The 12,477-nt window shown below is 36.7% G+C and overlaps 1 protein-coding gene across 2 annotated transcripts; it reads right to left on the bottom strand.

Moving 5' to 3' along the window:
• Window positions 1-587: 587 nt before the first annotated feature.
• LOC122796037 (homeobox protein not2-like) lies at window positions 588-7,994 on the bottom strand. Of its 2 annotated transcripts, none has more exons than XM_044064506.1 (3): window positions 7,496-7,994; window positions 3,631-3,818; window positions 588-1,361 (listed from the first exon to the last, which is right to left on the bottom strand). In XM_044064506.1, the coding sequence occupies exons 1-3, from the start codon at window positions 7,857-7,859 to the stop codon at window positions 1,158-1,160; spliced, it is 756 nt and encodes a 251-aa protein (XP_043920441.1). In that variant the 5' UTR covers window positions 7,860-7,994; the 3' UTR covers window positions 588-1,157. The 2 variants fall into 2 exon arrangements, with proteins under 2 accessions (XP_043920441.1, XP_043920442.1); XM_044064507.1 differs by having other exon boundaries at window positions 3,631-3,815.
• Window positions 7,995-12,477: the final 4,483 nt, after the last annotated feature.

The following is a 12,477-nucleotide window of genomic DNA, read 5'->3' as shown; positions in this document are numbered from 1 at the left end:
ATTCATAAGGAGATGATACCTAAATGCACTCTAAAGATACTTGCTGCAATATGATTTCATGTGGCCAATGCTTACAGCCAGTTTTACTGATAGAGGCACATAGCCTAGTATTTTAAAACTACTTTCTTAAAAATAAAAAAAAAGATTGATAATTAATAAGGCAATATGTGACCCACCAGACACGTACGTCTCTCTACTTACCATGTAAGGGCTATATGGGGATACTGTCAGTATCAGTTGAGTTGGGTTCTGTAGGCAGGAAGTTTGGCACCAAAATGCATGTCTTGTCTTAACAATAAGCCATGGAACATCTAAAGCTCTACACAGGCTTTCTGCCATCTTTATAATTCTCTGATTTTGCACTAGCAAGTTTCTCCCTATTGCATACTTCATACTCAACGGTAGCCATACAATCTCCTGTAAAACTGTTTTAATACCATATTTCATTATACTGCTGAAAAAAAAAACAACAACAAATATAAAACTTCGTTTTGAGGCTAATGACATTTGCGTAGCTTAATACTTTACGTTTATTGTCATAAATAATTCAGTCTTCAGTCTTTCATGTTTGCATTATATTTATTTTTATTATATGGGGTATTATATAAATATATTCTGGTTTTCAAATAGCAGAAGTTCAAGAAATATAAAGGTAAATATAAACCCTCTTTGGGTTTTAATGGGCATTACCTTAATTTAAATTAATAAGGCCCCTTAAAACAGTATTTACTATTTACTTATGGTTTCCTTCTACAGACAAATTAAATACTATATACATTTATTTACATAATACCATAAAATATATAATCACTGACTTTTTCAGTGTATAAAAGAGCTTGTGTGTTTATGTACCAATTACATTATGTTATCAGTATCAAATATAAAGCTATAGTACAAGTCTGATCTGTGCCAGTTCAAAGAAATGAGCAGACAGTTTACACTGTAGAGACATTAAGAGTTTGGTAATGTATGACCTGTAGTAAAAGTTTTTTTGATAATACCATTCTTTTGTCATCTTCAACAGCACTGCTGTAATTTTCTCAGAGACATAGACTCTTGTGTGCTTTTTGCTATAAAAAGCAGCAACCAAACTTGTCAGAAAACCTGATGTGATTGGCAGGTATCAGTCTATGTGGATCAGAATACAGTTAAGTAGTCTATTCTGAACTCTCAGGATCATCTCTAGAGTCATCTGTGAAGTGATCTTCATCTTCTTCATCTTCCTCCATTTCATGGGGACTCAAGGAGTCTGAGCTTTGGTCAGGACTTACAATGATACCAAGTTTGGCCAGTTTGGCTTGCTGTTGCTCTAGGCTTTGTTTCCTCCACTTGATCCTTCTGTTCTGGAACCAGACCTTAACCTGTTGAGGGAAGAAGAAAAGACAAGAAGCATTATGTGCTATGATGCTGGCACAATGCATTTATATATCTGGTAAGATCAAACACTATCTGTTTTTAATACTGTCATGTTTATCATATAGTAAGAGAACAATGAAATAGCAAGCTTTTCCTTTAGTAGTGTTTATAGAACATGCTATGACACCATACTGGGAAGGTACTGTATCCTGTATCCTGCAACCTCATCTTAAGCATGGAAAAAATTACAGGGAATTACATAACGTATCAAGTAGCCTGCATTGGTGGCATAGAGGGATAAATCCTTGTCTATGACACGGGCAACTTGAGATTGAATAGCATTTCCTGTGCTTGACAGTGCAGTCAAGTAGTTAGGGTACACTTGCTCAGAGCAAATTTATGAAGTGATTTCTCTGATGGAGACCATGAAAATAACTGTATGGTGCTATCTAGGAGTGGGCAGGACACTCCTGGTGATGTCAACCCCTTGAAGAAGTGAGGGATGGTGCAGCTCTGTTGCCCATTGTATGTCTCACCCATTGTTGTTTACTGGCATGTGCAAGGGACAGGGTGGAAAAACAGAAAAAAATCTCAATCTGACCCTGATGGCTGTTAAGTAATAGCCACCATCAGTTGACTTACCCTTAGTGATGAGGGAACAAATGGGTTCGCTGGCCAAGGGGAGGGGAGGGGCTGATGAGCAGCAGTCAGGGGAAACAAAAAGTGCAAAAATAAATGAAGGTTTTGCACAATCTACTTGCACATTTAGACTACACTGCTCATATATATTTATATATTTATGATAAATCACTTAAATTATTCAAAACAGTATCACATTGTATATATACTCACTTGGTGTGCATTTCCAATTCCTTAATGGCCTTGTTTCAAAAATGTTTACTATGCCTTCAGTGTCTATAAATCTTTAGTGTTTTAAGCCCACATAAACACAGCTGTCATATGCATTCACTGCTTACAGTTTTATCTAACAAGCATATTTTTATTTTATTTTTTAAGACTAGACTTTTACAATGTTTAATGTACAGCTTCACATCACTTTTGAATTGGAGTGCACCATTGTTGCATTCCAGCATGAAACTTCCTCTGACTCTTGTGATTTTGACCACATGTGAAATAATGCAGCCTATAAAAACTTGGCAGATAATTGATAATATTGATGTACAAGCTATAAAATGTTTGGTGGGAACTACATATAAAAATTACAAACCTGTATAAAACTGAACTTTCTCAAAAGGCTAGAAAAGCAATAAAAAGAAACCTTTCCCGACGTCTAGTTCTAAATTTATAGATAGTGCATTACTCATCTTATGTTTAAAGACATAAAATATCTATCAAAGGTGTCTGTCTTTTATAGACGGGAGTGGATTTATTGTGGACTTAATTAGTGGTAAATGCATACATTGATCACTCTATAAAATGTGGTGGTTTTCTCCTAATTACGTGCTAGCACCACAACACTGTTAAGATGATAAAAATAAAGAGATCCCTCACATTGTATTCTCGCCACCTTTTCCTGAAATACTAGCGTCTCATTGTTTAACTTGGTGGGAAGACAGTCAGGCAGTGAGGCTTTATAAATTTTACAAAGGCTACTTCCTTTCTGTATTATATCCACTCAACAGTCCCTTCTTTTCTCTGTGAAAGGTGGCATTAGCTGGTTAGACTCATTTACAGAAAGCTTAACTGCTAATGGCAGTTTCTACAAAGTTCCATTTGAAGCTAGTTACTAGAAGATCTGAAATGACCCAAGATTGATAAAAAAAAAGGAAATAATAAAAAAGACCTGCTCTAGAACATCACTGAAATCTGAAATGGGGGGGGGGGGGGGACTCTTACAACAACTACTAAAACTAACAGTAGCAGACATGATCGGGGTTTAAGCTAGTGCTGTAAAAGTTGAGTGAAATGTTGAAGGAAGGTACTTTTTGCTAAAATTAGAGGGTTGCTGCAGTAGCAGATGTAGCCATGCAAAGTGCTCATTGAGGTTTATTATCTCTGGAGCTTTCCAATTCATTGTTTATGAAACTCAAGTACAGTCAGCATAACTTGTACAGCCTAACTTAGCCAGATGTCATTCTAGAATTTTCACTTAATAAAATATTACCTTGAGAGTTTGTAAGCACATTCTGGAATATTCTGCTGTACAAGTGTAAACATTATGCATAAGCACAGTTTTCAGTTTTTGATACAACCACAGCTGTATTCTCATTCGTTGGCTAGTGAGATAAAATTAGTGAAGGAAAGCATTCATACCTGAGCCTCTGTGAGGTGGAGGGCTGATGCAAGAAGGAATCTCTCTGAACCCACCATGTACTGTTGCCGGGAAAACTCTTTCTCTAACCTTGCCAGCTGCTCATTAGTAAAAATAGTTCGAACTCGTTTGGCTTTGCCAGGCTTTGATTTGAAGGATGGCAGGTTGTGCTTTGTGAGGGAATACTCTGCTGCCAAAAAAAAAAAAAAGTTAGATTATAAAGTTTTTGTAGCCTGCAGTTCAGAAAAAAACAAAACAAAATAATTGTTGTTGATGACTGTGCAAAACAAAATCTTAGGGAAAAAAAGTATTTTTCTGCAACCTACTCACTGTAGCTTTTTCAAAACTGGGTATTACAAAGCAATGTACATGTAGTGCCATTACTGTGAAGAAAGACCGTTATTAAACATTCAAAACATGGGAAAGAAACTCCTGCAGCTGCTGCATTCATCCCTTTGAAATGTACTACTGTGTGTATGTGTGACTTGTGAAGCCTTATGCACATGACTGCCTGTATTATTTTTATTTATTTGTTAACCAGGTAAACCTACTACATCCAATTTCATGTGTGTGTGTGTGTGTGTGTATCTGTGCGTGACTTGTGCAGCCTTCTAAACATGAGCACCTATCTTATTTGTATTTATTTGTTAGCCAGGTAAATCAACTCGATCTAATTTCATGTGTGTGTGTGTGTGTGTGTGTGTGTGTGTGTGGTGTGTACGTTTGTTTGTATACAAGATTGCCTTTTCTTAACTTCTTAACCAGATAAACCTACTAGTCTAATTGCCTCATTCAAGGGGTGACCTGGGAGCACTGTCTAGTTAAGTGGCTTGATCATAGTAATGCAGTACACAAATAGTAACTGAAGGACTCTAACCAAATAGTATAGGTTGAAGTCTGTTAGCAACTTCTAACCATCATCCCTTTACTAAACTACTGCACAAAAGAAAAAAAAAAGCAGTCTTAATATCTGCTTAAACACATTAACAGTGTTACATGTGAATTTATAATGCTATGGGTAAAATACATTAAATGTAAATGATAAAAGCCATTTTTGCAAAAACTGAGGGCCACCTAACCATTTGTGTTTGATATAAAATGCTACTTTTCTGGGGGGATTCATCCTAAAGACCAAACCGTTCTCACAGGTTGTTGAAGCATGTCAGTTAAACTATATTTAGATTTAATTGAGGAAACTTGTTGCAGTGCCCATAGAGATTAGATTTTATACTCGAGTGGCTTTGGTGATCTGGTATCTGTAGGTCTGTGTTCACGCATGTGAACATTGACTGTATGTAACTATGACCCTGCTTATTTTGTTATGATTGCTAAAAATGTAGACAAATTCTGGAGAACTCCAAAGTTGGAGTTTCAGGGTGGGTCACAAGTAAAAAGTGTCATGCCTTCATATAAGCTCTTTGAGGAGCTATTGGGCAAATGATAAAAAGCAGATTCCATTGAAGGCATGTGATTTGTAAATGTTATTCGTAGTCTTATATGTACAACCACCTTGAATTAGTTTTGCCTCTAGTGCTTCATATGGGAAAGCATATTCTACAATCAAATGTTAGAAACTAACAAGGTACACTGGACAAGCTTTTTCATTTTTTAGTCAGCTTCGTAAGCTCTGTAACTAGCCTTTTAATCACAAATAAATTCATCACCTCTTCAGCAGCTTGTTCTGGGTTATTATTGGTTGCTTTACAGGAGGAAAAACTGGTAGACATTAAAATCAGCCCATATGATATGAATTGAGAAGCACTTAGTAAACTTTTTATAACTGGATCATGGCATCAAAAAAGCACTGGTGGAAATAAATAATTCACTTTAACCAGTAAACCACAATATTTAGGAAAAGCTGATAAAGAAAAAAAATGAACACAATTCTATAGAAGTAGGTCAACAAAAATCAATATTTTCATCTTTCTTTAGGACAAATACCTTTCACCATTGTATACAGTATTTAAAGAGTATTATCAATGGCCTCACTAAAAGTTTTACATTCCTTCAGAGTGTTTGACAGTAGCTGCAACATTCATTTCACCTCAGGACATGCAGAACTATTTAAGTTACACCTCACCTTGTGTGCCACTCTGAATGTTCTCTATAACCTCAAATTATATCAAGACTCTCGAAATTGATTCCCTCCCCCTTAAATACAGAATGACATTCTGATTTATTAATCCCTGATGGTAGTACAGCGTTACTCTAATGCTACAAGTACTGGAAGCATTGCAAACAAGTCTCAGGAAATGTATGCTTTTGTCTGAATGTTAGATCCTAAATGGATCTCTGAAAGGACACTAACGTCTCTTTTTATAGCCTAACAACCTTTTTATTGTTATTTTACACACTTGATTTAAGTCTACCATAACACTGTGCTGTAGTTTGTTATATGACAATAGGATGCAGACCAGTGGAAAATGACTACACATTATAAGAATAAATGCATGAATTATTGTTGATATTTCCAAAACATGTCTAGGCATATGAATAAATACAGTTCTGAAATTTTAGAGAACACACACACACACACACACACACACACACACACACACACACACACACACACACACACACACACACACACACACACACACAGCAGGGACGTGCAGAACAGCTAAGATCACAATAGTAAAAGAAAGTGAGCATTGTGGAAACTTTTTTTTTATCAGCAATCCAAACAGGCAACTATCTTATAACCTGCATTATTTGATTTGATGCATTCATAAACCATCATAATGATAGTAAAATAAGTTACATAATTTTCTTAAGGTCCCAGGTCACTTCTACAATAGAACATCTGGTCTTTTTGGGACTTGCCAAATTTAAAAACCATAAACATGTTCCATAATATTAAACAAACAGAAATAGACACAGCACACTCTTGTAAAACATGAAAATTTGAAAGAGAATTTTGAAATGGAAACAATTCTTCACATGAAGTCTTAAGTTCCCATCAGTATATTGCAGTGTGGTGTAATACAGCACAAAAACTTATAAGCCAGACATTAATGATTTAAAGAGAACCAACTGCATTGGATATTGCAAAAAGAATATCATTTGAATAGGTTAAGACTGCAAAGAAGAAAACTATTGATTACATTAAGTTTCCACATCTGTATGCATGAAATTCCTTTGCCTACCATTTCAGTTTATATTCCACTTCACCTGCTAAGCTTCTATTTTACAATTTTCTTTAATAAAAGATGTTTGTCTTGATTTCCTAATTATTTTTGATATGCTGTGGAAGTGTTTTCCTTAATGCATCCTTGAACCATTACTGTACTAAAACTACATATTTATGTAGCTGCCTGGTGCATGTCTGACACCAGAAGCAGGAATGCCTAACACATTTATAGCAGTGTGTTATAAAGCAACACTGAGACAAAACACCTTAAGGAACTTGACAGAACAGATAATCTATTCAGAATTCTAAGCAATTTATATGACAAGCAAACTGAAAGAACAGCATGTCTCAAATTCAGCTGTAACCCAGGGAATTCAAGGAAGTTTGTTGTAACACTGTGCAAAACTTTAAAACAGCAAAGTTCGGGTAGTACCCACTGCAGTGAATGAGACTTTATATTAGAAAGATACAAAAGGCAGTAAATATGATACATTTACTGAAATCTCAGTAATGGCTAGAGATACCCCAGACCCTAGCAGCCTAGCCAAGATGCTGTCACAATTACATCAAGCTCTTTTATGGACTTGGATTTTAATAATTTCTTCTACAGTTTTTTACTATGTGAATCTAAATATTCCACTCCAAGGTAAGTCCTACTTCATTCCACATACATTTTTGTGCTTTCTTTGCACATTTTAGCTAAAACGTCTTGTCAAAATGAAGCAAGAGTTACTCACCATGTGCATAAAGAGCTGATCTGTAGCTTGACTGATAGTTAGTTGGTATGCTATAGTAAATTGGATATACTGGTTGAGGCTGTGCCAAGCCTGGGTGAAGAATTCTGGGCACTGCTGTGTACAAGGAAGGTGAAGCTGGAAGAGGAGAACACAGAGCTGTGCATTTCTCTCCACAACAACTAGAAATGGAGTCTTTCTCATGTCCTGATCCTTTATCCGATTTGGATAGGAGAGCATCAATTGTGAAGGACTTCCCCGGTGCTGGCTTACTGCTGGAAATCTTGAGCTGCTCTTGGTAAGCTGCCATACATGGGAAGAGGGCTGGGTGGCCAAAGGATCCAAGATGCATGCTAGGCACTTGCATTTTCCAACTTTATATCAGATACAAAAAAAAAATAAATTAAAAGAAGAAACTTACTGAAAAAAATAAAAATAATTAAGACAAAGTTCCCAAATAAGTGGCACACCAGAATCCAAGACTGCTGTTGCTGCTTCTTTGATAACAACCATAGAGATAATGTTGTCTGCCAGTGGATCTACCTTCTTATACTTTCAGTCTTAGACCCCCTGACGTGTTAACGACCCCTGCTGTGCTTTTCTTCTCCTAAGTAGTAGTTGAGAAAGATGGCCCATCCCAAACAAGGGATTCAATTAATTGATTGACTGGTAACATGCTGGCAGGTCAATATCCTAATGACTGTGGCTGTGACAGGAGCCCTGCAATAAAAGGTAAATAACAGGTTTTTCTGGAAGTGTCATTGAGCTTCTCTGCATGAATTGTTAAGTAACCATGTGAAGTCCTTGCAGTCATGGTAATCCTTGGGAAGCTGGATTCATTCTCCAAGTAAATACTTCTAACTAGACTAACTGGAAAAAGAATGGCATATGCTGAAAGTCTATGCACACAAACACACTGGTAGAATATAAGTTTGCTATTTAAAAGATGTATCTGTCATATAAATATGTACCAAAATGTTCCGAAAGTAAGAGGTTATCATGTTTTGATGCTGGATGAAGGAAAAAAGTACTGAAGTTTTTAGAGCATGGATTTTGCATCTACATACTACCAAATGTTTAGTTTGACTGTGCTTTGTAATATGTTAGGCACTACATAAGGTGAAGTGAAACAAGTAGGATGAGGCAGTGTGACAAGACCTGCTTATTAAGGCAGTGAATGCACTGCATTTGTTGGATATAACCTAAGTACATCTCCGAGATAATCAGATTTGCTGTCCTATGCCTTTACCACTAGGTTGCACTGCTAACTTTGATTTGGAGTTATTCTACATTAAGTGAGAGTCACAGTGGTAACAGGAAGACAGGAGGGCAGACACTCAACTTAATTTGATGGCAGTGTTCCCTTCAGTAGATGCAAATTTGAAAGGTATATGCAAAAAAGATTGCTTGGACTTTTTTTATAGGTTACAGTACTCATACTATAGCATACCTGGTAAAGTATTAAGCTGTTAAGCTGGAGACCTTTATTTATTTATTTACATTTGTTTACCGGGAAATTCCAACTGGACACAGGTCCTTTTTCAGTGGAGGCTTGGGGAGAAAAGCTCCACAGAACAATAAATGAGCAGCAGAGTACATGAAGAACAATTGAATATATATACAATAGCAAATAATACATACTGCAGCAAACATTAGATATACATACAATATTAAACATAGTAATGAACAGATATACCAATATCTAGCTAGAGACTAGGAAAAGGTAGGATGTATATACAGATAGTATTAAGCTCAAACGGATACTGCTTTAAACTCATATACCTAAATCTTATATACAAATATTGCACTAAACTCAAAACAGATATAAAGCACATGCTCCACACCTTGTTTTAATCTCATCACATTAAATTGTTTTTTGGTCTGCCCCTGAACAGCCCACTTAACCGTGCCCTCATTTCTTAGCTGCATAAAGTATGCTGACAACTCTTTCATAAAAGCAGGACATTCCTTGGACTACATAGGCGACAGATATATGAGAAGCACTGTGCAGTGGTAGCATTGTCGCCCCACAGCAAGAGGTTTTCCGGTTCATTTCTAAGCTAGGGTGCCTTCTGTGTGGAGTCTGTGTGTACTCCCTGCATTTGTGTGGGTTTCCTCTGGGTGCTCCACTTTCCTCCCACGTTAAAAAGACCTGTGTCTGGAGTGTTTCTCCCTGGGCCTCTGTTGAAAAACTTGCTTGTTCCAAGTTGGACTTTCCCAGTTAACAAATGTTAAATAAAATATGAAAAATTAGCAAATGTATGTATAATCTGAAAAAATGCATTTGAAACAAACTATTCTCATGACATAGGATTGAGTGTTAGTTTAAGTTACTAGGCATATTCCTTTATGTATTGTTAATTCATTTTATTTTAATTAACTAAGCAAACAAAGTTTTTTTTTTCTCAAACTCTTTTTAGCTATAACCAACCTTGATATTATAGCAACCAATAATCAATATATTTTTCAAAGTAAGTAAAGCTGTAACACTAAAAATTTATGCAGACATGAGTAGAACATTCAAACTCCACAAAGTGACCAGAGATCAGAGTTCCACCCTGGGTTTGGGTTATGTGATGTATAAGCCTTAACTGCACTCATACCTCTCAATCTGTCAGTACAAGAAATCTGAGCAAAACAGATTGGCCTAATGGTTAAGGTGTTTATCTTTCAGATGCAAGGTGCAGGGTTTGATTCACACATGGGGTAACTGGCTAGGCTTAAAATGGCCTGAAAGAGCAGGTAGCCTAGTACTAACCTATGAACAAAACCAAAGATAATGACAAAGCAAATGCTCCCAAAGAAGGACAGATTTTAAATGTTGCTCTTATAAACTTGAAAGTTGCTGGAATAACAGATTTTGTGTAAATATGTACTTTCTGAAGGATATGAACTTTGAAAATCAAATGTCTGTCATTGTTTAGTCTCTTCAATGCACAACAATTTTCCAGAAAACAACTAATTTTATAAGGAGCAGACCAAAATATGATGCAAAAATCTGGGCATTTTGTGAAAATCAGGACAATTGAAAGGTATGGCTGCAGTACCATAATGGGGACTAACTGAGTATCAATGGTGGTGGGGGTTTGAGTTGGGAGCTAACTGTAGAACTGGGCAAACATGAAACAGCTTTTATTTTCATGGTAGAGTGGCCTGGTTACATATAACCAGGTTAATAGATGCAGTGTGCTGGTGGTGGTGTGTCAGGGGTGACATATATTGGGACAATGCCCACAAATGAGCAAAACACTTGTTGGTGCCTCTGTACAGTAGTCAACATATATTTACACTCAAAAAGAAGAGAGGAATTTTATTTATTTATTTATTTTACATTTGTTGACCAGGTTAGTCTGACTGAGCTGATAGCCCTTTTTTTAGCGAAGACCCAGGGAGAAAAGCTCCACAAAATTTACATAAAAAATCAAAACATAAGCATATTTAAGTTCCATTTATAAGTTCCACAGTTTTACAAAAAATCAAAACATTAAAGCATCAAAACCTTAGCATTTTTAAGTTAGAAACAGTAGAGCACAGAGATTAATTAGAGAGTTTGAGTTAACATTACACTTAAGATATGTGCAGGAAACAGTATTCAGGTTTATCATGCGGTGTACAAAGTTAAAATAGCATCAAGGAGGACAGAAAAATTAGCTAGTTAGGATGTCAAACAGGAATAACACTTAATAGAATTTAGGCAAGTAAAAGACAAAATAGTAAGATTACAGTAGGAGAGGAACGCAGTTTATGAGAAAATTTGTGAGTTTATATAAAAGCTGCACGGTGCACCAGTAGAAACCCCAGATCTCGTTTGCCACGTGGACAAGTTCGATTGTGCTTCTCTTGGCTCTGGCTAAGTGACAAAATTCTTCTATTTAAATTTTGTATTACAGTTATTAAAGTATTAGAGTTGAGAAAATGTTATAATGAAATATAATGAAGTATTACACTGCGGTGGTGGTGCTGCGGTAGCGTTGTCGCCTCACAGTTAGACGGTGCCAGTTCGATTCTCGGTTAGAGCGTCTTCTGTGTGGCGACATGTGTGAATGGGCATTCCTTCATTGAAGGTTGCGCGTTAGGCCCGGCAAGCCAGCATGTAAAAATCTACTGCTAATCATTACCAGACCAGAGTTCCGCTGTGGTGACTCCTAACCGGGAAAAGCCGAAAGACACAACAACATATAAAAGCTGCACATTGCCTCCAACATTGCTAAGCATACCAGGAAAACAAATGGTTCAAATTAGCAATGGAAGAGCAAGACTCCTTCCTTTCCTAACTAGTGCAGGAGATGGTGTGCTGTTCTGCAAAGTAAGCACCTGAACACTGTGACCTTCTGAGGTGGTGCTAGAATCCATTAGATGGAACCATTTGTTGTACTGGCCCTGTAAAGAGTTTTTAGCAAAAGACCATGTTGAATTTCAGGCAAATCCCCACCACAAAAGCAGTACAATCACCACAAGCTAACATACTGCATACAGGAATGAGTTAAGGGTATTGGGGCAATGGGGGTCATATGGTGGATATGTAAATAAGGACTCCGTCTCTGTTCCACCAAGAGCTCTGCCTTTGATATTAGTCTGTAACATGAATGACAACAGAGAGAAATATAACTCGGGGTAGGTGAATCTTAGAAATGCCAGTGGGAGTGATACATAACTGCAATCTCCATGTACAACATCCATGATAATGTATTTTCCTGCTCCCAAGTGATGTGCAATTGGAGAAAAGGGGCCTGGCACCTTATCCTATTAGTAGCTTTGTGAAGATCAGTTATTGATGAAAGAAAACTATAATTAATGTTAAACAAGATGTGTATTACGTCAGATAAATACATATGAGATGCAAATGTAGAAGGGGCTAGTGTGAGGGTTAGCACACATGAGTAAGGTGATACAGGAATGAAGGAGTGTATGTGGTGAAGGGTAAGCAGGTAAAGGATTTGTTGCTTTTGATAAGAGAAGTTGTAGATAGTACTGATAGAGAGGGT

This window comes from Protopterus annectens, chromosome 2.part2 (genome assembly GCF_019279795.1).
Source record: "Protopterus annectens isolate FY-2018-M chromosome 2.part2, PAN1.0, whole genome shotgun sequence".
In the NCBI taxonomy this organism is placed as follows: domain Eukaryota; kingdom Metazoa; phylum Chordata; order Ceratodontiformes; family Protopteridae; genus Protopterus; species Protopterus annectens.
The sequence above is the reverse complement of the archived record's forward strand: the minus strand, read 5'-3'. Positions and strand labels throughout refer to the sequence as shown.

What these genes read in the sequence shown, in the direction of transcription:
- LOC122796037 (XM_044064506.1), bottom strand. Translation starts at nt 7,859, where the DNA reads ATGCAAGTGCCTAGCATGCATCTTGGATCCTTTGGCCACCCAGCCCTC. An exon ending in ATCAGCTCTTTATGCACATG is followed by an intron (nt 3,819 to 7,495) that starts GTGAGTAACTCT and finishes TTTTTTTGGCAG; the next exon opens with CAGAGTATTCCCTCACAAAG. An exon ending in TCCACCTCACAGAGGCTCAG is followed by an intron (nt 1,362 to 3,630) that starts GTATGAATGCTT and finishes TTCCCTCAACAG; the next exon opens with GTTAAGGTCTGGTTCCAGAA.